Genomic DNA, 26,488 nt, shown 5'->3' on the forward strand with positions numbered 1-26,488 from the left:
GAAGGTTAACTGTTCTTCTCCATGTAAGTTCCTTACTCAAATGTCCCCTCTTCCCAAGGCCTTAAGACGTGGTAGGAAAGTGAGGAAACACTATGCAGGGGTCTGTGCTGCTTAAAGCATTTTGGGAGGGACATATTTTCAATCAGGGTCGCGGCATTCATCCATTCAGATTTGCCCTCCTCCCCTCCTCCTCTGAAGAAGTGAGCAGTGACTTATGAAAGACCCTCCCCTGCTTCAAATTCTGTTAGTCTTCAAGTGCCACTGTTGTTCTATCTAATTTCTGGATGGCACTAGGTTGTTTGAAGCTTCCATTGACCAACTCCTAAACGCTGGTACTGGATAGAGTTGGAAGGGGCCATGCAGGCCATGTAGTCCCACCCCCTGCTCAGTGCAGGATCAGCCTCAAGCATCCAGGTTAAGGACCTGTCCAACTGCTGCATAAAGACTGCCAGTGAGGGGGAGCTCCCCACCTCCTTAGGCAGCCCATTCCACTGCTGAATTTGACTCCTAGAATCCTAGAGTGGGAAGGGGCCATGCAGGCCATCTAGTCCCACCCTCTGCTCTATGCAGGATCAGCCTCAAGCATCCAGGATAAGTCTCTGTCCAACCGCTGCTTGAAGACCGCCAGTGAGGGGGAGCTCCCCACCTCCTGAGGCAGCCCATTCCTCTGCTGAACTAGACTCACAGAATCCTAGACTTGGAAGGGGCCATGCAGGCCATCTAGTCCCACTCCCTGCTCAATGCAGGATTAGCCTCAAGCTTCCAGGATAAGTCTCTGTCCATCCCCAACTTAAAGATGCCAGTGAAAGGGAGCTCAACACCACCTTAGGCAGCCTCATACACTGCTGAACTATTGTGAATGTGACATTCCTCCCCCTCCCCCGATATCTAGCTGGTACTTTTCTACCAGTTTAAAGCCATTATTGCGGGTTCTGTCGTCTGCTGTCAACAGAAACTGTTTGCTGCCCTCTTTCCAAGAGACCACAGATGATGGAGTTATGACTGTGTGTTATAGTCAAATGTCCATCATGAATGGAAGGAGGGCAGGTAGGATGGGCAGGAAGGGAAAGGGAGTGTTTCTGCGTATCTACAGAAAACCACAGAATCTTTCATGAGATCCCCATTAAAGAGGATCGGGCTGTTCAATATCACAGGTGGAAAACAGGCGAGTTTTGCCGTCCTGCTTTCTGAACTGGGCACCTGGCTGTGTGTTGATGGGACTTCATCTCTGTCCTCTGCAGCGCCAGTGGTGACGGGCACGGGGCCAAATTTCTCCCTGGGGGAGTTACAAGGACACCTGGCTTATGACCTCAACCCCTCCAGCACAGGGATGAGACGGACTCTTCCGAGCACCTCCTCCAGCGGGTAAGTCTCAAGCGGGGTTGGGTGGGGAATGATCCAAAGGCCCTTCTTCATGACTGTGAAGGATTTGGCTCTGCATGTCCGGAGACCACAGCACTTCTGAGCATATCCGGAGTGCGCCTTCCATTCTAGTCCCTGGGGCGGTGAGATCTTTTGAACCGCCTCCAAGCACTAACTGGAAGAAGCTGAAGAGAGATTTTTACCTACGGTTCAGACGCAGAGGCGAATGACTCAGAATTCTGATAATATGGGCCACGGTTTTAAATATTATGGGCCTTGTTTAAATAAGTAAATAAATAATTTTTTTAAAAAGAGAGAGAGAATAAAGTGGGGTGAAATAGCCCCAAATGGAAAGCTGAGTCCTTCACCTCTGTTCGGACAGAAGATAATGCCTTAGCCTTGCTGCCAAACCACCCCAGAAATCGAGGGGAAGAAGAGCAGTTTGTCTGGAACAGGGGTAGTCAAACTGCGGCCCTCCAGATGTCCATGGACTACAATTCCCAGGAGCCCAGGAGGGCTCCTGGGAATTGTAGTCCATGGACATCTGGAGGGCCGCAGTTTGACTACCCCTGGTCTGGATGTCTCTGGGAAACGGCCTCAGCGTCTCAGTCCTGCGAGGAGAGAGAGCCCCAGCATCTGATTTATGGCCAGCAGCCACCTCAGGTGCGATCAGTATGGGGAGCAGCTCTTCTAGCATTGCACGGAGTGAATGATGCCGACGGTGGCTTTTGTTCCCCCTCCAGGAGTAAACGGCACAAGTCGGGTTCCATGGAGGATGACCTGGATACGAGTCCAGGTGGTGAATATTACACTTCTCCCAGCTCACCCACAAGTAGCAGCCGCAACTGGACAGAAGACATGGAAGGGGGTAAGTGGGTCAGGATTATTATTATTTTTTTAAGGGTTGGGGGTATCTGCCTTCCACTCTCTTCGTGGGAGGGGTCAAGTCTGTTCTTACTGGGGAGAAGGGTGGGCTTCAAGTTTTAAATAGCTTTAAAGGGGGATTAGATCAATTCATGGAGGTTAAGTCTGTCAATGGCTCCTAGCCATGCTGCCTGAGGGGAACCTCCACATTTAGAGGCACTAATCCTCTGAATCCCAGAGCTGGGAGGCAACATTGGGGGAAGGCCTCGACCTCTGTGCCCTGTTGTTGGCCCTCCAGAGGAACTGGCTGGCTACTGTGTGCGGCAGGAAGTAGGACTACATGGACCACTAGGCTCTTCTGATGTTCTTATCAGCGAAATCCTCAGCCTCTCTGCCCTGTCGCTGGCCCTCCAGAGGAACTGATTGACCCCTGTGTGAGACAGGATGCTAGACTAGAGGGACCCTCACTGGTCTGATCCAGCAGGGCTCTTCTGATGTTCCTATCAGGGAAGGCCTCAAACTCTGTGCCCTCCAGAAGCAGACTCCCTCTCAATGTAGATCTCTGCCTTAGACTGCCAAAGTTCCACAGGGCCTGTGAAGCAGCTCTAACCCACTAGGCATACAGGTGAGGCCAGGGCAAACAAACGAAGCCATTGGGCTTCCACCCTCTAGCGTATAACAACACTGATGACCTAAAGAGATCGGGATAAGAACAAGGCCTGAGAGGTGAGGCAACTTGGGCACTCAGGTTGACGGTTATGCTGTTTACTGTTTTAATCTTTCAATCAGAGTTTATATTTATGGGGAGATTTATCAATCTGATAAATAATAGTCATAAGGGTGTTGGGGATGAATATCAGGGCTTCAGTGATTCATGGAAGGAGAAACTGTTTGGGGATGATGCTTGGTGGTAGAACACCTGCTGGGTTCATTCCCTGGTATCTCCAGTTAAAAGGGTTGGGTAGATAGTGGGAGATTCTTGCTTGAAATCCTGGAGAGCCAGTGTGATTCTGAGTCGACTGTACTGACTTGGACGAATCAGTGTAAGGCAGCTTCCTGTGTCCTGTGAGTCGTGCACCAGCCTCTGATGATTTGGTGTAGCAAAGCAATATTCCTGTGGAGGATAAAGCCTACTGCTGCCTGTTAGCCAAGGCAACTAAGTGGAGCCTCCACATTCAGGAGCAGTCTTCCTCTGATTATCACATGCCAGTGGTTGGCAATGGGGTGTAAAGGAGCATCTGCCAAGCCAGTCTGAGAAAGAAAATAATAGAATTGGGTAGATCTTTGTTCTGACTCTGCCTTTGGCCTTTCTTGTGTATGATGGAATAACCTGCTGCCGTTTGACCAGGGAAATCAAATTGGTCAGCTGATCCTAGGCTCTTTTATCTGGAAGTAAGCCCTGTTGAATTCGAATGGGTCTTATTCTCACGTAGGCTTGCAAAGGGTTGCAGTCTGTATTTATTAGAAGACTTCGATAATTTCCCCAGCTGAAGATTAAATAGAAATGTTTGGGGAATCGTTCATGAAATGATTATTAAGTGAATACTACCCCTAATTGGCTTAGCCGGCTGCATTTCCCCCTTGCTGTCCCCCCCCCCTTTTCTCTTCCTCAAATCTGGCTTCAGCCATGAATTAGTGAATCTTGCTTCACTAAGTGGCTGTCAGGAAGCTGCCCTCATCTGCAGCGTCATTAATTATCATCATAGCTAATAGTCCAGCGGCTAGCCCCCTGTGCTAGTCACAGAAACAGTGTAAGCCAGCTATCTGTAGATGAGATGGGAGTTTTTACACACGCAAGGGTTCTCCCCAGTAAAGGTTGCTTTACTGGCGGCTGGCACTCAGTGGGAGGTGTGTGGACAACAGGATGTCATTTCCGGGATGACCCCGGAAGTGATGACCCCGGAAGTGATGACCCATCACCCCAGAAGTGATGACTGAATCTTATTCTGGGATTCAGAATAAGAAGAGTCGGCTTTTATATCCTGCTTTTCACTACCCAAAGGAGTCTCAAAGCGGCTGTCCCTTCCTTTCCCCACAACAGACACCCTCTGAGGTTGATGAGGCTGGGAGAGCTCTGAGAGAACTGTGACTAGCCCAAGGACACCTGGCTGGTTGCATGTGGAGGAGGAGTGGGGAATTAAACCTGGGTCTCCAGATTAGAGGCCTCCACTCTTAACCACTCCACCAAGCCAGCGGAAACTCTAACCAGAGAGAGAGAGTTTCAGTGAGTAGCCGTGTCGGTTTCCAGCGGAATAGTCAAATTTGAGTCCACTTTAGATTCCAGCAAGGTTATAAGTTTTTGAGAGTCTGACTTTTGAGAGCTCACACTCTGAAAATCAGGGATTTTTTTTTATATGGCTCTCTTGACTCTTCTGTTCTAAGGCCGATTTGGCTGGCCTGGCTTCCCTCTTTTCTTTCTGCCCGTAATCACTCCCTGACTTTGGGTAGGTTTCCCCTGGTTGGGAATCCCTGGCCTGTGCAGTCACAGTAGTCAGAATAGTCCTGGGGCAGGTTTAAAAGAACCTCGTGCCGGTGAATCCATTCCATTCTTTCTCCCTATGACCTTCCTTGGAAGCTCAAAATGCATCCTGGAGAACGGTGGAAAGCTGGCAAGGGCCAATTCTTGTATGTTCTTGTGAAGTATCCCAAGGCAAGGCAGAGAGGGCTACAGTCAATTCCTGTTTTGCCTGACTCTTTGCTTTTTTTCTCCAAGCCAACATGTACCAGTTGGTACAATCAAACTCCCAGGACCTCAGGTTGCGCACTAAGCGCTTCAAACTACGTAGTGGGAGACCTGGCATCCCTAATCTCCAGGTATCTGAATGATGCTCCAACCTGGGGAGGCTTGAGCAGGCTCCAGGAAGAGTCAGTGAAAGCAGGAGGAAGCTCCCACCCATTCGGGAAACCATTCCAGGACCATCAAGAAAACCTGGGTTAGCCCAAAAACAGCAAAATGAAGCCACCCGCAGATAAAGCCAGGGTTACTGCTCTCTCAGGCATGTTGGTGCAGAAAAATCTGAAGTTAAATTTTAAAAAGAGTAGAAAATGTCCAGCTCCTCTGGTGTCTTGAGTTGTCCTGAATCAGCTAAGAGGCAGGGGGAGGCAGAAGGCGAACCGGATGTCTGTCCATGAGGCCTGAGGACCCGAGAGGAGTGGGGGGGGGGCAGTATCCCCATCATTTAATTCCTGTTCCCCTTTGTGCTTGCCACAGACATCTTATCTTGTGGCGATCATCCCATGGGCTTCCTTTCTAGGACAATGGGAAGTATCTTTAGGATAACAAAGCTGCATCACACTGAGTAGTCTAAAAGCGCTTTACAAATGAATGGGGTTTTTTTTTTTTTGCCTTGTTACTGTTATTAATACCACTTTTGGGCTAAGAACAGTTATGACTGCAACTACTCTCTTGCCCCGGAGGGATGGACCAGATGAAATTCATGGGATGAAATTAATTCAAAAGAAATTCCGTCTAGATATCCGGAAGAAGTTCCTGACAGTTAGAGTGGTTCCTCAGTGGAACAGGCTTCCTCGGGAGGTGGTGGGTTCTCCATCTTTTTTAAACAGAGGCTGGAGAGCCATCTGATAGAGAGGCTGATTCTGTGGAGGCTCAAGGGGGTGGCAGGTGACAGTAGATGAGCGATTGGGATGTGAGTGTCCTGCATAGTGCAGGGGGTTGGACTAGATGACCCATGATGTCCCTTGCAACTTCATTATTCCATGATTCTATGATTCTACTCTTAATAATAATAAGAATTATAATATTAAGAATAATGATGATGGTAATTATCATAATTACAGTCATAGAAGAGATGAGCTGGCTTTTTAGACCCCCACCATTCACCATCCGAAGGCACCCCAAAGCTGCTTACAAACCCTTTCTGTCCCCACCACAGGCACCCTGCGAGGTAGGTTGGGCTGAGAGAGCTCTAGGAGAACTGCTCTGTAAGAACAGCCCTAAGGGAGCTGTGACTAGCCCAGGGTGGCTGCATGTGGACCAGTGGGAAATCAAACCCGGTTCCTGAGATTAGAGGCCACTTCTCTTAACCGCTACACCATGCTGGCTTTACATTTCTACCTAGAAATCTCTCACTAGCACTCTCTGTTTGTGTTTGGGGCTCCTCTTCCTCTTCCCCTTCCCCTTCCCCTTCCCCTTCCACTTCCCTTCCCTTCCCTTTCCTTCCCACAGATGCACTCAGATGCCGTGCAGGAAAGGGTTAGCCTCAATCCTGTACTGGATGTTCTATAAAATCCTCCTAAATGAGCCTCTGAGAAGGGACTAAACCCTTTAGTGGCATTGCTTCAACCGACTGTCCCAGATATACTGAGGATGGGAGGGAGAGCAGTGGAGAGGAGGGAGATTAACCCCTTCTGCACTGGACGCCACCTCCGCGTCCAAATAACCTCCCTAGCAGAAATATTGTCCTTTTTCACCCCCAACATTCACCTCTTCATAATCCCAACTTGGGGAACATCCAACTTCTAAATCGTCCAGGGCAGTGCGTTGACCAACTTGCGGAACTCACTGCCACAGGGTGTTGCAATAGCCCAAGCTTTCTCAGCCAGGGTTTCATGAGACCCGAGATTTTTTTATTGCGATGGGTTTCCTGGATGAGAGAGAGTTGTGTGTATCTATCTATCTATCTATCTATCTATCTATCTATCTATCTATCTATCTATCTATCTATCTATCTATCTATCTATCTATCTATCTATCTATCTATCTATCTATCTATCTATCTATCTATCTATCTATCTATCTATCGTCTGTCTCTATCCATCCATCCATCCATCCATCCATCCATCCATCCATCCATCCATCCATCCATCCATCCATCCATCCATCATCTATCTATCTATCTATCTATCTATCTATCTATCTATCTATCTATCTATCTATCTATCTATCTATCTATCTATCTATCTATCTATCTATCTATCTATCTATCTATCTATCTATCTATCTATCGTCTGTCTGTCTGTCTCCATCCATCCATCCATCCATCCATCCATCCATCCATCCATCCATCCATCCATCCATCCATCCATCCATCCATCCATCCATCCATCCATCCATCCATCCATCCATCCATCCATCCATCTATCTATCTATCTATCTATCTATCTATCTATCTATCTATCTATCTATCTATCTATCTATCTATCTATCTATCTATCATCTATCCATCCATCCATCCATCCATCCTTCCTTCCATCCATCCATCCATCCATCCACCATCCATCCATCCATCCATCCATCCATCCATCCATCCATCCATCCATCCATCCATATTTGGGGTGTGTGACATGACCATATATGGCCATATCACATACATACCCCAATGGCCAATGATGGGCCTGGAGGGGGGTGGGAAGGGAAGGGGCCCTAGCTGGGCATGTGCACAACTGTGCTTCCCAACCACATTCTGCACAATCACACCACTTTTGGGATTTCTCAAAGCCTGAAGAGTGTTTCAGGGGTTTCTCAAGGGTAAAAAAAAAAATTGGAGAAAGGCTGCAATAGCCTCCAGCTTGGATGCTTTTGGAAAGGGGGATTGTGTACACATTTATCCCTGACCCAGGCTAGCCCAATCTCGTCAGAACTTGGAAGTGAAATGGGGAGGGGGGTCCTGACTAGTATTTGGATGGGGCTTGGGAGACCATGAAGGAACACCAGGGTTATGATGTGGAGGTAGCCGGCGGCAAACAACCTCTTGACGTCTTTTGCCTTGAAAACTGGGACTCCATGACGGCAACAGGAAAAACAAATACACATTAGTGGAGGACTCTCGATGGCTTTTGATGATCCGTTTAAATATATACAGTGGTGCTTAAATGGGGCATCCATGTTCAAAGGTAGTCTACCTTGGAATACTTGTTTCTTGTGAGCTTTCACGGGGGTGGGGGGGTGAGGCCTCTAGAGTATGGGTACGAATACTGGCACTCTGATCTTCTGGTATTGCTTTGTCAACAAAATCTAAATTATTAGCAGACCAGTTCTCCTTTGGTTTCTCTCCCCACCCCCAGGCATCTCCCCGACTATCAAAAAGGACATGGACAAGTCTCCTTTCAACAGCCCGTCACCACAGGATTCATCCCCCCGGCTGACCAGCTACACTCAGCATCACCGGCCTGTCATTGCCGTTCACAGTGGTACGTCAACTACCATCAGGGAAGGCTGGGGAAGGTGGATTGCTGGACTTGGGCTCAGTTTCCACATGCAGGAAAACGTCCTGGTAGCGACTGGACCTTGTCAGACAGTGCCATTTTAAATAATTCCCTCATTCAAGTAAAAAAAAAAAAAACTTTCCTACAAGCAGAAATCTAGCACTTAAGGTTTCCTTTTTCTCACTGTGGTGCTAGCTCTCTAAATGCAGGAAGCTGAGTTTGAAAATGGTACAGTTCATTCCATCGCTCTGGGATTCTCCTGCCTTGTTCTGTGGGGGATGAGATTAAGCCTTACAGATCCAGGCTTCAGGCGTATAATTCTCCAAGTAGGGTGTCTTATACCCTGCCTCTCGCAACACAATGTATTACAGACTTAACCTGGTTTATTTTCCCTAGCACTCATTTGCCGTTCTAGGAAACCTTCGGATTCGGTGGTCTTCCGAGGAGAATCTGTTCCAGGGAATTCTCGTAACCTTTTGCTAAATGACACCTTCCGTTGCTCTTTGTTGGGGGCAGCCGCCACACTTAAAATGGTATAAAGCCAGTAGAGACGTGTAGAACAGACAAGCCCTTTAACCTTCTGTAGGGGCCCTGTATGCTGTCTGAAGCTCTGCCCATGAGGCTGGGAGTTCGATCCCAGCAGCCAGCTCAAGGTTGACTCAGCCTTCCATCCTTCCGAGGTCGGTAAAATGAGTACCCAGCTTGCTGGGGGGTAAACGGTAATGACTGGGGAAGGCACTGGCAAACCACCCCGTATTGAGTCTGCCATGAAAACACTAGAGGGCGTCACCCCAAGGTGCTTGCACAGGGGATACCTTTTACCTTTTAGGGGCCCTGTACTGCTAATTTCTCCAGAGAGAAATGGGAGGGTCCTGCAAAATTATGAGATGCTGAATGAGAAAGGTTATTGGCAGCGTTCCCTCGAAGCGGTGTGGGTGAGTGGTCACTTATTAACATCGGGCGCCCTGCTCAGCGGCAGTCTGGAGTCACACAGGGCCTTGTGCCGCCCACTGCCTGTTTTAGGACCACCACAGGGATATTCTGCTCAGGATGTGAAGTGCACTGCTCGGCCCAGCAGAGGGGGAAATTAGAGGGAACATTGGCTAGTGGGTAAAGCCACATGGGTTCAGCAGAAGGGATGTTCTGGCAGTGGTTTTCCGCAGTCACCGAGATCCCTCTCCAGGGTCAACTACTAGGAGGGGGGGCGGGGGGGGGCAGGAATGAATGGCTCTGCAGATTTCAAGGAGAAGGCAGGAGCTGAATGCCGCCTCTGCATGCCCCTTGATGGCGCAGGGGAAGTCAAACTGCGGCCCTCCAGATGTCCATGGACTACAATTCCCACGAGCGATTGCTGGCAGGGGCTCATGGGAATTGTAGTCCATGGACATCTGGAGGGCCGCAGTTTGACTACCCCTGGCACTAAGGATCCGCTGCACCTCCCAATAGCGGCAGTTCGTTTTTTCCCCTTTTAAAAAAGGAAGTGCATCTACAGCCCCCATTCATCGATCAGGTGACAAATTAGTCAACGAATGTATGTATAAAAAGATGGAAAAGGTCCCCAATGAATGCTAAGCCAGTGTTTGATTTGTTGCTCTGCATGCCTGTCATTTCCCGTGCAAAGCTGGAGAAAAGTTGGTTTAGGAGCCTGTTCTGAGCTCTCTCTCTCTTTCTCTTTCTTGGGAAGGTTCAGCCTGGAGAAGAGGAGGTTGGGAGGGGACAGGATGGCTTTCTTGAAGTATTTGAAAGGTTGTCACTTAGAGGAGGGCAGGGAAAGGTTCCTGTTGGCAGCAGAGGAGAGGACCCACTGTAATGGGTTTAAGTCGCATGTAGAACAATATCGGCTAGATATCAGGAAACATTTTTTCCCAGTCAGTTTACCCGTGGAATCAGCTGCCTATGGAGCTACTTATTATGGACATTTGAGGCATTGAGTAGGGGGTTGGAATAGAGGGCCTGTCTGGCCCCTTCCAACTCTAGGATTTTATGATTCTCTTGCGGAATATTACATACCTTCAACTTTTGTCATCGCTTGATTCAGGCATGTTGCAAAATGCAGTGCAACTCAGTTTTATCGTAACCGGGCAAGGGGGCTGCTTCCGAAATTCTCTCAATTTGAGTTTATGCACTGATTTTGAAGACCCAAAGTATCCGCCTTTGTTTCTGAGGCATTAGCAATGTTAGGAATTCTCCATTGTTCTGTTTGTTTGTTTTTTTATTTCCAAAATTTGTACCGGGTACATGCACGCGTTGTTGACTACAGCTTTCCGTTCATGCACATCTGCATTATTGACTTGTGCCAAGTCCATGGATGCAATCCTAACATAAGGCTAACCTTGATGTGATTGTATTCTGGGAAGCATGAGGATTCTTTTGACGTCAAGCGTTCCCTACCCCATGTGCTTCGTTCCAGTAAAACACCACAGCCAGGTTCACATATATACTTCATGTACAGGAATCTATGTGTATGTCAGTTTAATACTGTATCAAAAGAATTGTCATGGAAATCTGTACAGTCAAGCTTATTTAGTCAAATTTTATTTATGTATTTATGTTATTAGATTTTCATACTACCCTTCCATACAGCTCAGGGCGGTTTACATATAACGTCACGGGGGGATACATGGAACGATCGGACATATAACATAGTCAAAAATAACATCAACAATCCTCCAACAGTGGTTCTGAATTTTAATCAACAATATAATGGGAACGATAACTTAGATAGGCCCCCAGAGGTCAGACTGGTTCAGGGCATGGATGTCTGAGGGGGAATCTATGGATGTTGATTGGTTTGGTCAGTCTCAGAGAATTTTCAGGAAGGACTAAAGCTGAGGCGATTCTGATTGCAGAATTTAAGTGCTACTAGTGAACTCAGAATAGTGAATCAAAGCATTGGTCAGAATTCTGAAAAAAACAACAGCAAAAAACAGAAGCCAAGAAGATTCCCTCAGTCTTTAATATAGTTAGGCTCAAAAGCTGCGGAATAGGTCAGGAACAAACTTGCTCAAATTTGACTCTTGCAAAAAAACAAAAAACAAAACCCAACTTGATGTTTGTTTGTTTGTTTGTTTGCCTCTTCAGAAAGTATATATATTCCCGGGGGTTATAGCATCTTGTTTTTGGTTTGTATGTGTCTTTGTGTTAAAGACTGAATTTGGCAGATGGATTCTTGCTTGCCTTCAGAGTGTTCTCAACAATCAACTAATGTTGCTTTATTTAAAGGATCTGGCCCACCACAAGTATCATTTTAACATTTTGGGGCCTGTGAAATGTGACCTTTTAAAAACTGATCAGGGAGTTCTACTTGGCATCCTTGAGATGTCCTAGTATCCTTGAGAAGACAAAAGGGACAGGAGCATCCATGGGCATCAGTAAAATAACATTCTTTGTGTTTAGTGTCATCCCCCACCCCCCACCCCCATGCACAGGAGGATATGTGTAGAGCACAATATTCTTGGACGCACATGTGCACATTGGCAAAACAACACACCCAAAGAATCTTGATGCAGTATTTGTGTGGGAGGGGGGCTCCTGCAGCTTGTAATGGTGCGGGGGTATGGACAGGAAACCAGTTTTGGGACCAGTTACCAGAGTACAATCAAAGAGTTCTACCAGTGCCAACTGGACTCTTCAGTTCAGCCAGGTGTGTAGTGTAGACAGGTGGAATGGAGTGGGAAGCTGTTGAGGTATTCTCAAAAGGTCTGGTGATTTCCCCAAGGATGCTGGGAAAGGGGGCCCCAGAGGAAGGATGGAGGAAGACCAGGTCACGTGGGACTGCCGCTGCCTCCCCCCTTCCTCCGTAGTCTCCGCAGTGGTGCCCGGGAGCAGGAGGGGCTGGGTGCGTGCTGGCGACCCAAGCCGCCCGGTCTCCTTTCTGTCTCTCTTGCCCCCTGCAGGTATCGCCCGAAGCCCCCACCCTTCCTCCGCTCTGCATTTCCCCACCACCTCGATCCTGTCCCAGACGGCCTCCACCTACTTCCCCCACACAGCCATAAGGTACCCGCCTCATCTGAATCCGCAGGATCCTCTGAAAGACCTCGTCTCGTTGGCCTGTGACCCGTCCAATCAACAGCCAGGACCGGTAAGGAGCTGCCAAGGGCTACCTCCGCCCACCCTCTTTCTGTGCTCACATGTGATAGGACTGGGGGGTTCCAGGCTGCTGCCCTGCTCAGGGTGTGGTTTAAAGAGGTGCAAGGGGGACCTATCCACCTGGTTCTCCCCAAAGCCTGTGGGACAAGCACCACCACCATTCCACCCCCACCCACCCCCCATTTCTACACCTTTGGTCTGCTGTCATGAGGTCTAGCAACCTGCTTTGTTTTGGTTTGGTTTTACCGTATGACTTCTGTACTGCAGCCGTAAAATCCATGCCTCCTTAGAGTGTGCCTTTGCTGTAGCTCGCAAGAATGCCATCGGTGGATTCGCCTGAGTGAACTAATAGAAGAGAGCCAGAGTCCAGGAGCACCTCTTAGACTAACAAAATTTTGGCAGGGGATGAGGAGCTTTTGTGAGTCACTGCTCACTTCAGAGTGAAGTTAGACACTGGCAGATGCTCTTGAAGAGCTGATTAGAGGCGAGGTTGTGTGTTAGAACTGCTGAGAAGCAGGGTGTGCATTTACCCTCTTAGGATCTGGGGAGGTGGGAACAAGGAGGGACCTTTGCTGTGTCCCTGGGCTGAGAGCTTCCACCACATTCACCAAAGCCCAGAGCTGTTCCGTAGCCGATGTGTGTTGGGGGAACAGAAGGTGCGAGAGACCGAAATGATCAGAGCAGTAGGGCTAACCGCCTATATCCCCAGAACTGTAAAAGAACAGCCCCTCCCTGCGCTCACGTTAGAGAAATCTCCAGGAAGACTTTGAAACCAGGGCTGGGGGTAAAGGTGCTGAGTTGGAGGGGATGAGTTCAGGTTTGATGCTTTGATACCAGGTGTTTCTACAGGGATGGGGGAGGTCTCCTTATCGAATTCCACCCCTGCCGTCAGGACGCCTCCCATAGCGCATGTACTCACAGCCATGCAAACGTGCACATCGACCTGCTGTTTGATGTACGGCGTGCTCCCCACCTGGCCCTTCTTCACCCTTCCCGGCAGGTGGTCCCATCAAAGGGCTGCTGAAGGAGGATGCCAGCAGGGCATCCGAGACCCCCCCCCTTGCCACTATCTGGCTGCCTCCCTCCCCTCCCGTAAGCTAGAGGCGGCTGGACCAACCTGGGATGCCGTTCCTTTGCCCCCTTTTCAGCAACTTGGTAGGATCTGTTTTAGCCAGAGGTGATGGCCGGCCCACAGAAGTCACGGCCGTGAAACAACGCCCTTGTCGTTCACACTGCCCACACATTTTTGACTCCGTGTTACATTTTTGGCAATTAAAAATATTTCTGCTTCACATCATTTGGATCTTGTCCTGCCCACCTGCTCTCCCCAACCACATCATGGTGGCATGAACAGAGCCTTCCTTTTAATTTTCACAAGAGCCCTAAGAGGTAGGCTAGGCAGGGAGGGAGAGAGAGACAGAGAAAGGCTGGACTAAAGTCATACAGCACATTTGGAAACTATGATCACTTTCACCCAAACTGAACTGGATCTTATGGCGTGAAATGGCAAAATCCACTTGTGGATGATAACCAAAGTGCATTGCAAAGGGATTAAAGTGCATTGTTCACCTTGTGTGAGTCAGGATTTGAACCTGGGCCTCTCTGGACCTAATGTAGTTTCAGAGGATAGCTCTGTTGGCCTGCAATAGAATGGTTAGATTCAACTCCGGTAGCAGCTTTGGGATCAACAAGATTTTGAGTTTATTATGTATTTTACAGGCAGGTTTTAGGAAATTGTTGGACTGTGATTTTATTTGCGGCACCCTGCCCTGAGCCCCCGAGAAAGGGCAAACTAAAAGTTTGCAAATAAATAAATAATCACAAACCACACAACCACAATAAATAATCAGTCAATCCATCATAAGTCAAAGCTCCCTCTGACAAAGGAAGCTTTGGCTCTTGACAGCTTATCCTCCAAAAATCTTGTTGGTCTCTTAGATGCGAATGAAAATTGGATCTAACAGTCCTGATATGACACCCTCACCCAGCCTTTTTCAACCTTTTGACTGTAGAGGAGCCTCTGAAATAATTTTTCAGGCTCCAAGGAGCCTCGGAAGTGATGTCGGCTGGCCACGCCTCCCCGCCATGCCCCCTGGAAGTGACATGCCACTGGAAGTGACATCACCACCCACAGTTTCAGGCGGGCTCAAGGAGGAGTGGGGGGGGGAGAAGTGACAGGAGGTGGCTTAGGGTAGGAGTAGCTGGGCAGACTCTGCCCCCTCCCAGACGTAGAAACCAAAAAAGAATTCACTCACGCTCGGAGTGGGGGAGAGGAGCAATGGAAGTTCTCCAGCTTGTGGCTGAGTCCATTAAAGCAGGAGGGGAAGGCTGCGGGCCCCCTCTGGAGTGCAGACCCCTGGCTAGGAATTCCTGCCGTAAACATTACACCACATAGAAACCTGAACTGTGGGAAACCACAATGAAAATTGCGGACTCTGTGAAGGGGGGTGGGGCTTGCGTACACCCTACTTGATGGGTTGTGCCTCAGTGGTGGAACATCTGCTTAGCATGCAGAACGTCCCAGGTTCAATCCCCGACATCTCCAGCTAAGAATTACAGGTAGTAGGCCTGAGACCCGGGAGAGCTGCTGCTCATTTGAGTAGACAGTACGGACTGATGGATCAAGGGTGTTCACATGTTTGCTTACATGACCCGTGGGCACCCTTGAGGCTTTATGCCCCACCCCTCACCACCACGTCCTGCAGATTAATTATCGCACGAAGCAGTCAGTTTTAACTAGGGAGGACTGAAAACTTGAAGTGCCTGAACTTGAAGTGCCTGGCCCCCCCTTTGTTTATTTAAATAGTCGTCTCCCATCTTTCCCAAAGTCTCAGGCGAAAATACCGGCTTGACTATTTGCAAACCGGTCCAGATGAAGTGTGCAGCTGCAACTAACTTTTAATGCTCCAAAATTAGTGACTCCAACAATGGCCCCAAGTTGCAGGTTGATTTTCTTTGTCACCTGCATTGCACCCACGCCCGCCGTGCCCGAGATTTGAGCTAAACGCAGATGTACCGCCAGGACTGCCCTTCATTTCTTTATTGGTTTTCTGGAAATATGTTCCTTTTCATCTTTCTTGTGTCCTCCTCTTTTTTTTGTGTGTGTTCTGCTTTTAGATTTTTTTTTCATCTCAAAATGGGGTCCTTCCCAGGATAGGCAACAACCTTCCTGCAGTCTGTCACGTTTTTAACCCGCCCTTCTTCCAAAGAGTTCGGGGCGCCATGCAGGGGCCTCCTCTCCCCTTTTCCTCTTCACGACAACCCTGCGAGGTAGGTTAGGCTGAGCGAGAGTGGCTGGCCCCGGGTCATCCTTTGAGTGTTGTGGCCAAGTGGGGATTGGAACCCGGGTCTCCTCAGCCCTAGCCCAACTGCTAGATGACTCCGATTCTGGGAAGTCAATGCAACGGTAGTTGTTTTGGTGTCCCTCTTCTTCGTCTGCCCTGCTGTTCTCTTCCTCTTCCCTCCCTCCCCAATTGATTCTCCAATTCAGAAGGACTGTGTATAAGTCTCTTGGATGTGTGTTTTGCCCCAGCCATTCCAGGTGTTTAAAAGGAGGCCAAAATTCATCTTTTTCTGAAGGCGATAACCTGTTTTCAGGCGGGAGTAACACCCAAAGGAGATGGCAGAATCCCTGATTCCCCCGCATTCTGTTTCCTTCTCTGGGTTGCCCTAGATTTTCCCAAGCTCTCCTAGACTAGACGCCTGCCAAGGGACTGACCAGGCCATGACACCATCTACTGTCGCCCTTACCGGCCCTGACTGGGGGCATCATTCCTTTCTTCATCAGCATCACTATCTTCATTTCAACCTCGTATCTCCTTTCTTGTTTGCAGGCATCAAAAAGCATCTTTTTTTTTTTTTTTTTAAAGTATACTTTCCCAATATTTCCCCCCTTCCCTAAAAGTAAAAAAAAAAAAAGTCTTTCCCCCTCTCTGCTCCCTGCCCCATGGCCCCGCTCTTGACTACACGTTCAGCAATAGAGAAAAGCAACCTAGATCTGTTGGTTTGCAACCTATTCTGTAGAGGCCACCCTAGGAAACTGCCTGTCATCTCTCTAGAGCAGGGGTAGTCAAACTGCGGCCCTCCAGATGTCCATGGACTACAATTCCCAGGAGCCCTTGCCAGCATTCGCTGGCGAATGCTGGCAAGGGCTCCTGGGAATTGTAGTCCATGGACATCTGGAGGGCCGCAGTTTGACTACCCCTGCTCTAGACCAATAAACTGGGCTAGGAGCATCATTAGCCAAACTCTGGGTTACTGGATAGTGGAGGGAAGAGGAAGTCTTCGCTGGAAGTTAAAAGAGAGACGTGCGTTTCTTGCCTTGTTAGCAATGCAATGGTTTTTGGAGGGGGCGCCATGCTGCGAGTCAGGCAAGCCGTCCAGGAGCGCCCCCAAGAGGCTGATGCGGTCGCTGCAGAAGCCAGACCCGTTGTGAGGGTGGGGGGAGGTTCCCCTGGGGCGGGCAGGCAGCTCCAGTGGGTAGTGCTAATGGCTTGCTGTGTGTGTGTGTGTGTTTGTTTGTTTGTTTGTTTTATTTTGTGTTGTGTCCCTAGTTAAATGGAAGTGGCCAAGTGAAGGTACCCGGGCACTACCTTCCCACACAGATGTTGGCACCGCCGCCCCCCGGTATGCCCCGCCTGGCAATCTCGCCTGATACCAAATCCACCACGACAACTTCCGAGGGAGGGACCTCTTCGCCGACATCACCCAGTAAGCAAGCCCGCCCGCCCGCCCGACACCCACCTACCCACTCCCGAATGCCCAAGCCCTGCCCGCCTCCCCATCTCTGATTCCACCCCCACCCACCCACCCATCCTCTGCCATGTTTTCAGACTCAGGGTGTAGTGTGGTCCTGGCCGGGAGGGGCAAGCTTTGGGGAGGGCTTCTGGACGGGACAGCTGCTGGAGAGAGATGGATTTCAGACAAGGCGCTTCAAACTATAGGTTTGCAACCTGGTTTGAATCATCCAGTGGGGGATGGGGGTGGAAGGGGGGACCCATTTCCAGCCAATTTCCAGCTTTCTCATGATGTCTGCGATAAGCATGCAATCAAATTAGTCCCTAGAGCAAACTTTAAAATTGTTGTTTGGCTAAGTCATGAGAGCCTGGAACAAAAGCCATATTTTCTGGTCTTGCAGCCTGCCTTGGTGCCGTGACATTTCATTCCTGTGTGTGGGGGGGCAGAATTAAAGATATCCTTGAGCTTTTGTAGCCAAGGTCACCGATCAGGTTGTCTCCCTTGAAGGGTTCCTGACTTTCAAGGAACTGGGAGCGTTCCCCCCCCCCATCCAGCCAAAAGACATTTTCTTTCTGATCCCGGAAATAAAACTGTCCCCGTTTGCTTGGTTGATGGACTCTCAATTTACGCAATAATTGTGACACTGTCACATGGATAATGCATGACCACAAAAGACTTACGTTTCTGCTGAAGACGGTTGTTTTCCATGTAAAACCAAGCTTTAATCCAATATGTTTCACAGAGAGAAGAAAACAGAAGGTAGACTTCAGTAACCCTCTGTTACATTCAGGTATCATTTTAAACCCGGTGATTCACGCTTTAGTTAAAAAATAAATCTGATTATACAAAAACACCAGTGGGCTTTCAGAAACCTTCAAAAGCATCTCTCTTTAATCGCAGCACCATTCAGGCTTGTGAAAATGTAGCCAACTAATTAAAAAAAAAGATTTTTAAGTCTCTCTGTTTTGACCAGAAAATTTTGGCCTGCCGTGCTGCGAATATCCAACCCAGGTAACACCTGCTGATGGACCTACCTTTCATAAACTTGTTATCCCCTGTTAAAGTAATCTAAACCAGTCACCACTACATCATGTGACATGGAGTTGCACAAGTTAATTGTCCATATATTCCTGAACCCACTGCCCATCCAATTCATCAGGTGCCTCCAATTTATAGAAATACTAGTAAATAAGCCCGCTGTCTCCTAAATACAGCGGGAGCTAGGCACAATGAGACCCTTCCCGGACCGGCTGGCAGCATCCAAACCGGGCCCCCCGCAGGTGAGGCTGGCCAGGTGGCGTGCTTGGAGCCTTCCTACCGTTGGTGGTGTCTGCGTAGAACGGAGCGTCAGAGGTGGGCTCGGGAGAGAGCGGGGTTGGGCAGCTCATTGGCGGCGGCGGTGCTGGGTGCGGGCGGGGCCAGGTGCTTGTTGCAGCGTCCACATTCTCGGGCAGCAGCCCTCTTGCGATCGGCGGCGGGGGGGCAGCGGCTCTCGCAGCGGGCTTTCTGGGCGGTCATTGGCTCTTGGCAGGGCACGTGAGCCGCGGGCGTGACATTGTTGTTTTGCTGCTGGTGGTGGTAGGCGGGCGCGGCTGGCGGGCTCCGCCTCTTGGGCCTGGTCGTGGGTGGGGCGTCTTCGTCTTCGTAGCGGCTGCAGAGGCTGTTGGGTCGTGTGGGTGGCTCTGCAGCCAATGGCGGCAGCTGGGCGAATCTGGGCGAGACTGCAGAGGTTAGGCTCAGGAGAGAGCGGGGTCGGGCGGCTAGCGATGGCGCGGGGTGCGCGCACGGGTGGGCGGGGCCGGGTGCCTCTCCCGGCGTCTGTGTCCTCCGGGCACCGGCTCTCTGGCGATCGGCGGCCAGCGGCTCTCGCGTCGGGCTTTTCCTCCAGTCTGTGGGCGTGGGCAGGGCATGCAAGCCGCGGCCTTGGCGTCATCCTCTTGCTGCCTCTTGGGGCTGGCCGGGGATGGGGCGTCTTCTCAGCAGCCGGGCGAGGTTGGAGGGGGTTGGATCGGGAGGCCCGAAGCAGGGAGGCTTCGGGCGGCGGGCCGGGAGCAACTGCGAGCCGCGCTGTGCGTGGCTTGCAGTTGCTGGGTCTGGGAAGCAGAAGGAATACCTCGGGAGGCACGAAGCCGGCTTGAAGGGGCGAAAGGCTGCTCCGTTTTTTTTCTTTTTATCCTGCCGCTTCTCGCCGGCGCGCCGGCTCGAAGGGGCAAAAGGCTGCTCCGGGGTTTGTTTTTTTTTATCCTGCCGCTTCTCGGCGGCGCGCCGGCTTGAAGGGGCGGAAGGCTGCTCCGGGGTTTGTTTTTTGGTTCCATGTTGCGGCTGCCGGGGCTCCCAGGGCTGCGGTGACTGCCGGAGGCTCCCTTGGGGCCTCGGAGGCTGTGGCTTTGGAGGTCAGGTGAGCAGCTGGAGTTCTGTGTTTTCGGTGGCGGCAGCCTGACGCGGCGAGAGGCGCTTCGCGCCTCTCACCGCATCAGGCTGCCGGGCAGGGAGCCCCCGGCAGCCGCGCTCTGCGCGACTGCCGGGGTCTCCCTCGGGGGCCGGTCTGATGCGGCGAGAGGCGCTTCGCGCCTCTCACCGCGTCAGGCCGGGAGCAACTGCGAGCCGCGCTGCGCGCGGCTCGCAGTTGCTCGGGCTGGGAATCGGAGGGACCAATCGGCAGGCGCTTCGCGCCTGCCGATTGGTCCCTCCGATTGTCTGTCATGAGGAAGGGTCCAATCCGGACCCTTCCTCATCCCGGACACATCCCGCCCCAGAACCCCTTACTCTTTTATTTAGTCCGTGGCGCCCGCGGCGCCACGGGCGGTGTACAGATGTATCGTTTAATAACCCTCCATCATAACTCCCCTGCTCTTGTATCACAATACGGGTAGGAATTTCTCACAAGCCTTGGCTCGCCTTGCAGTGGAGCTGTGGTCTTGCAAGAATGTTGGCTTCAACTGTGCTTATTTTGGTTTTCGGTGGAGCTGAGGTTCTTCCAAGGAGCTCTGTTTCGGTAGCTCAAGGTCTGCTTATGCCAAGTTGCAGGAGAGCTCTTTCAAGGAGCTGTGCCGGGCTTCATCTGTCCAGCATCCCGCAAAGCTTATGCTGCTTATCCGAACATGCCAAGGAGCTGAGTTCTTGCAAGGATCCTTGCTGTCCTCTGACAGCTGAGTTTCAGCAAAGCTTATATCACTTCTCTTCTTACCAGGGAATTAAGATGTTTTGCCACACATATATTTTAACCAGTCAATTAGCGCCGTGCTTGTCTTTCTCGCCTCTCATCTGCCTGCACTTCCATTTTACAGGATTCAGGGTGTCCACCACCACCACCAACCCTGGCGCATTTGCGCGGAGCTTATTTTGCTCTCTCTTCAGTTGCATAGAAACAAAGGTCTTCCTAAACCCTGTGCTTTTGTTCAGAATCACATATTTTGGAGACTTTCCTTGGCCCCTTTCTCTGAAGGAAAGCTAAACTAGAAGCCGTTCAACTTTGGGGAATCCATTAGAGTGGCCTTTTGCAACCTTTTGACCCTGAAATAAATTTGCAGGCTTTGAGGACCCTGGGAAATGGTCAGCTGGCCACGCCCCCGGAAGTGACACGTCTCCCAAAGGGACACCAAGCCCCACACGCTTAGCCTGCCTTTTGCTCCCTCTCCCCATCTTTACTGCCACTATGGCAACTCCACCTCATGTAGGCTGGAAAGAAGAGGAAAAGCTGAGAACCCCCCATACTATGGCACAACCAACTCCCCCCGCCCTCTTTGATTTTTATACCCAGGATCTACCCATCAAGCCCTCTGGGGTGGAGGGGGCCAATTCACCAGCTGGTGGCCAAGTCCGTTCAGGCAGGAGGGGAATGGCTGCGGCCACCCTTTGGAGTGCCCACGGACCCCTGGACCCCTGGTTGGGAATCCCTGATTTAGAGAATTGACTTCTGGACAACATGGCAGCAGGATCAGGGATCTTTTTGATCCTGCTCTCTTGACTCTTCTGTCCTAAGGCCGATTTGGCTTGCCGGGCTTCCCTCTGTTCCTTCTGCCCATAATCACTCTCCGACTTTGGACAAATGATACATGTTTCCAGAACTGAAGGAATGTACGATGCGGCTGCATTTGGAAGATTATTGATGTGTGTGTATGTGTGTATGGGTGAAGAGGTACTGTATAAAGATTTGGAGGGAGGGGTTGATAGGCCAGGCCCTGGTTTCTGGTGCCGGATGTTATATTTCTGAGAAATCTCTGTTTGAATGCACAAAGCAAGTTTCTAGACCTCATGACAACATAGATCTGGGCAGAGCTGGGATTTGTCTACCCTGCAGGCATTCTGTCTTCCTTAAACTCCTCCCGAGACAGTTTCACGGGCTGTTGCTGGTTCCCTACCTGCCCTTGGTCAAAAAGTAACCCGTGCAAACTCTAAACAGCAGAGTTACCAGCTTTGTAAACCAGGATGGTGTGTTGTTCTTTTTTGTCTTTAGAATTCAAGACAGGAGATGGCCCGAGGACACCAGGGACCAGGGTCTAACCTGGTTTCCATTCCATTTCCTTGATTCAATGTGGACCCCTAACTGTTTGAATTCCTATCAGGGGAAGTAAATATCTCCTTGTGCCGTTATCATGTCCATAGAGTGAGTCCAGGAAACAGGCAAACAGTTAACTGCACCTTTCTCAACATCCTGATCCATACCCCCCCCCCCTTTGGTGTCAAGTTCGTTTTCACAGCTAAACTGGGAGATCTGATCCAGAATCTCTAAAACTTCCCTCTTCCTGGGAGCTGCTCTCCAGCCTCTCAGGTGCTCTTTCTGACCACCTGGCACCCTTTAAGACAGTGGTTTTCAACCTTCCTAATGCCGCGACCCTTTAATACATTTCCTCATGTTGTGGTGACCCCCAACCCTAAAATTATGCAAGTGTCCTTTCACATAAATTAAACCGAAACTGACCAACAGCGTGAAGATCCATTGTTCATTTGTACATTAATTGGGTTTTTTCCCTGGGGTTTCTCAGTTCAGTTCTGCCTCTTGTCCCACCGTGCCGATCTCACTCTTTTCCGCTGCTCCAGACAGACGAACGCTCTCTCTCGATCTACCCCGCAAGGCTGTTGTGTGGATGGCACCCCCCCTCCAGCCAAGCTGCTTGCCCTGCCGTGACCCCTGTGAAAGGGTCGTTTGACCCCAAAGAGGTCCCGACCCCCAGGTTGAGAACCACTGCTTTAAGAGGAGACCCGGGGGACCGAACCCAGGACCGGCCTCGAGCGTGGGATGATGGGTGTGGATCTGGAATACCCAAGCCAAAAATACACCCCAAATTTGCCTTTTTGGCTTGGGTGTATCCAAATGAAAGACAATCCCTTCTGGAACTCCAGGAGTAGCAAAAAAATTATCTCTCAAAACTTTCAGAGTCTGTTCGGGTTCCAGGTTCTTCCTTCTGGCTATGCCGCTTTAATGTAAAAAAGAAAGAGAACCAGGGCAGGAGGCATGACTTAGCTCTCTGGCCAAGCAAAAGAAAGAAGGAGTCATGTGGCCAAATCTATGTCTTAGGCGCACTGTGAAGAAAGGCTAAATAAAAAGTCTCGTTATTTAGCCTTTCTTCATTGCGCTCCTAAAACATCGATTCGGCCACGCGATCCGTTGTTTCTTTTACTTTGCTGTCGTTTTGTGTCCTCCTATTGTGCTTCTCTTAACAGCTCTCAGGGGCAGCCTCTCTGAACTTGTTTACTGTTGAGAAGCCCCTGAAACATTCTTCAGGCCTCGAGAAACCCCAGAAATGGCACATTCATGGTTGGGAAGCAGAGCTGTGTCCATGCCCACATGGAGCCCCTCTCTTTCCCACCCCTTCCAGACCCACCCTTGGCCACGTTGGGAGGGGAAGGGCTGGGTCATATCCCCCAATAAATGCTTCACAAATTATCCCCCGATAAATGCTTCACGTACTGGCCCGGAAGCCTGGCATTCGTCCTGTGGTTTTGGGGGCCAAGGTGGACCCTGCCTCCGTCGGAAGGAAAGGTGAAGAAGAAAAATTAAATGTGAATGAGCCATATTGTAGCCAGGTCCATGGGGGCCAAGTAGGGAATCAAGGGGAATATGCGGCCCAGCAGTGATCCAGCGCTGTTATTTGTGGTTCCACCGTGGCCCTGAGTCATGACCTTCTTTCCCTTTTTAATGTTTAAAGCTTTAAAGGACCAGTGAGGGGACTCTCTAATTTTGGTAGTAGGGCTAGATTCATAGAACCATAGAATCATAGAGTTGGAAGGGTCCTCCAGGGTCCTCAACCCCCTGCAGAATGCAGGAAATCTGCCTGCCCACCTATAGTGACCCCAATTCCATGCCCAGATGAATCCCTGGCCAGTTTGGCCTGGAGGAGATTTGCCACCCGACCCCAAAGTGGCGATTGGCATTTCCCTGGGCATGCAAGAAAGGGCCACGAACGCCAAGCACCAGCACAGTCCCTTCTGCCCACTGACTCACCAGCTGCCTAAGTTCATAGAATCAGCATTTCTGTGAGGTGGCTCTCTAGCCTCTGCTTAAAAACTTCCAAAGAAGGAGAACTCACCACCTCCTGAGGAAGCCTGTTCCACTGAGGAACCGCTCTCACTGTCAGGCACTTCTTCCGGATGTTTAGCCGGAAATTCTTTTGAATTCATTTCAAACCATTGGCTCTGGTCTGACCCTCTGAGTTTCTTCAGATCAAGTCAAGGAAACGCTGAAGACGGCGGGGAAAGAGGAGGACCCAAAAGGAGACCGATGGACTCCATCAAGGGAGCTATAGTCCTCCGTTGGCAAGGCCAATAAATAAATAAACAAAAGTCGGAAGCGACACTTCTTGCCCACACAGGGTTTTTCGACGGAGCACGCTTTGCAGGTGCTGAAGTCGCCAAAGCCCAAAATTGTGGCCCCAAATAATTCTTAAAAAGAACACTCTGCCCCCTCACATAATGGAAAGCATGCCCCCTGGAAAACCTGAACCCTGTACCCAACATTACAACACACCAGGGAGTATATATTTTGATTTCGGTTACCCGTTTATGACTTCCAGAGTGCAGAAAGAGCTGCCTGCTTAGATCCCCCTAATGTGGGAGTTTTGGCTCTTAAAAAAAAAAGTCTTTCACTATCTATTTCAACAGGATTTGGCTCCTTAAAATCGACGCGTAATTTTATTTCTCCTTATTGGCTAGTGTCTGGTTGGCTGCTAACGGGGAGAGTTTATTTTCCCCTCTGCTTTTATCTCTGTGGTTTAAATTCATTGCCGCTGCAGTTCTTTGCTTTGAGAATGGTTTGTGGGGAAGGCAGCTTAGAAATTCGAACCAGTAAGCAAGAAGATGCATAGAAGTGGGTAGAATTCGAACTCTCACCTCCGGACAGGAAACTCCCATGTATCAGAATACAATACAACAGTGGTCCCCAACCTGCGGGCCACGGCCCGGTGCCGGGCCGCGAAGGCCATGGCGTCGGGCCGTGGCTCCCTCTCCCCGCCCCCCCCCTGCAGTAAAAAACTTCCCAGGCCGCAAGCTTGCGTCCCGGGAAGCTTCTTACTGCGGGAGGGCGGGGAGAGGGAATCAGGGCCGGGCCACGCCCGCGCATCGGGCCACGCCCGCACGGGCCGCACATGCGCGAATGCGCCATACGATGCCCTGCCGGTCCCCAGCCTCAGAAAGGTTGGGGACCACTGCAATACAATACAAAACCTTTAATTGCATTCACGATATAAAGCAATATACAAATATCCAAACAATATGCATCAGAGCAAGAGTCCACTAGCACCTCAAAGACTTACAAAATTCGCAGTGGAGTATGAACTTTTGTCAGTCACTGCTCACTTTGACAGTCACTGCTCACTTCGACAGGCTATTAGAATGGGAGCTTGCAACTAATTTCCCTTGAAAATTGGGAGGGTTTTTGGGTCATCCGTAAGGATCCAGCAGACTTGTATCAGTGGAAGCACCAGAAATGCCACTGGCTTGCAAACCTAGTTGCTCTTTTCTTTGCTTTTAAAGTACGCAGCTAGTCTTCAGGTGAGCAAATAAAGCAGGTGGCAAGGTCTCAGAAACCAAATGAAGTGTTGAAGCATGGAAAGCAGTTTGCAAAACATGTGTCGCTTTCCCTGGCTTACAGAGGCGGCTCTGGGATGGAGGAAATGCACAGGCTTGAATAGTTTTGTTTTGTTTTTTGGGGGGGGCAGGAATCAGTGAAAGCTTTTCCAGTTAAGAACAAATGTGACTCTGCAGCCCAGTGTTTATCTTCCAAGCCCCCCTCTGCAAAATCGAGGTTGGAGAAGACAGGGAGGCGTCCAAAACGTTTGGCGTTTCTCTCTCTTGATTGTATCTGGCGTTGTTCCTGAATAGACACCTGAGGAATCTTTCCAGGATTCCCTTTTGATAACTTTCTGAGCTTGGGACAGAGCACACACATCTATGGTTGCCTTTTAGGGTTGTGCGGTTCGGTTCGGCTCGGTTCGGTTCGGCCACCTTGGCGGTCACCGAAGCCTGAGGCGGCCAGCGCCACAAAGAGGAGGGGGTGTCAGCACTGGTGGTGCAGCAGCCGCCAGCCGCACACAGGTGCAGAGCTCTGCGCCTGCGTGCGGCCACCGGCTGGCACACCCCTGGCACTGATGCCCCTCCTCTCTGCACCGCGGCGCTGGTCTCCTACGCACCGTTTCAGGCTTCGGTGTTCGCCAGGGTGGCCGAACCAAACCGAATTGCACAACCCTATTGCCCTTCGCAAGCTTTTGAACATGGAACCCCAGAAATCATTTCTAGGCTTTAAAGAACCCCATAAGTGGTGATAGGCCCCTTCAGAGAAGTAGGATCAGATGTAAGATGCAGGAGCTAGCCAATCAATTGTTGGATTATTTACTGTTTACATTCCGGAGGGAGAAACTGCGCCCGTAGAGCAACAGGGGAAGGGGGCTCCAGTGATTAATAGTGGTGTCAGCGGCCATCTGAACTTCTGGGAAAGGCCGCATAACCCCTGGGGAGCTCTCCTGTAACCCTAGGGCTCCCCAAAACCCAGGTTGGTAATCCCTGATCTACAGTGTGCCGCAGATTTTGGTTCTCCCCCTCCATTCACATCTCCTTGTGTCCCGCTTTAATGACGGTCATGCTGCATAGCGAAAACGTGAGCATACCTCATAGCTGCGCCCACTCTCTTCCTGAAGTTGTTTCATCCATTCCAAGGAGTGCATGTCGGTGTTTGCAGAACGCCATGTGCAAAGAATCTGAATGCCATGGCATCCGGGATGTTGCGTTCACCGTGGCAGGTCCATGTGCTATGACTCTTCAGTGATGTAGTGGTACG

At 50.2% G+C, this 26,488-nt stretch overlaps 1 protein-coding gene across 5 annotated transcripts in view; it reads left to right on the plus strand.

The window, feature by feature from the left end:
* NFIC (nuclear factor I C) overlaps positions 1 to 26,488 on the plus strand; it is a 155,038-nt gene that overhangs the window by 115,074 nt on the left and 13,476 nt on the right. For 3 of the 5 annotated variants that reach the window (XM_077332048.1, XM_077332045.1, XM_077332049.1), the window contains exons 5-9: positions 1,242 to 1,365; positions 2,106 to 2,230; positions 8,251 to 8,376; positions 12,288 to 12,472; positions 17,034 to 17,190. In XM_077332048.1, the coding sequence (XP_077188163.1) occupies positions 1,242 to 1,365; positions 2,106 to 2,230; positions 8,251 to 8,376; positions 12,288 to 12,472; positions 17,034 to 17,190 (717 nt within the window). The remainder of the gene's footprint in view (positions 1 to 1,241; positions 1,366 to 2,105; positions 2,231 to 8,250; positions 8,377 to 12,287; positions 12,473 to 17,033; positions 17,191 to 26,488) is intronic. The other 2 variants (XM_077332046.1, XM_077332047.1) reach the window with 2 other exon arrangements.

The sequence above is a fragment of the Paroedura picta genome, chromosome 4 (genome assembly GCF_049243985.1).
Source record: "Paroedura picta isolate Pp20150507F chromosome 4, Ppicta_v3.0, whole genome shotgun sequence".
Classification (NCBI taxonomy): domain Eukaryota; kingdom Metazoa; phylum Chordata; class Lepidosauria; order Squamata; family Gekkonidae; genus Paroedura; species Paroedura picta.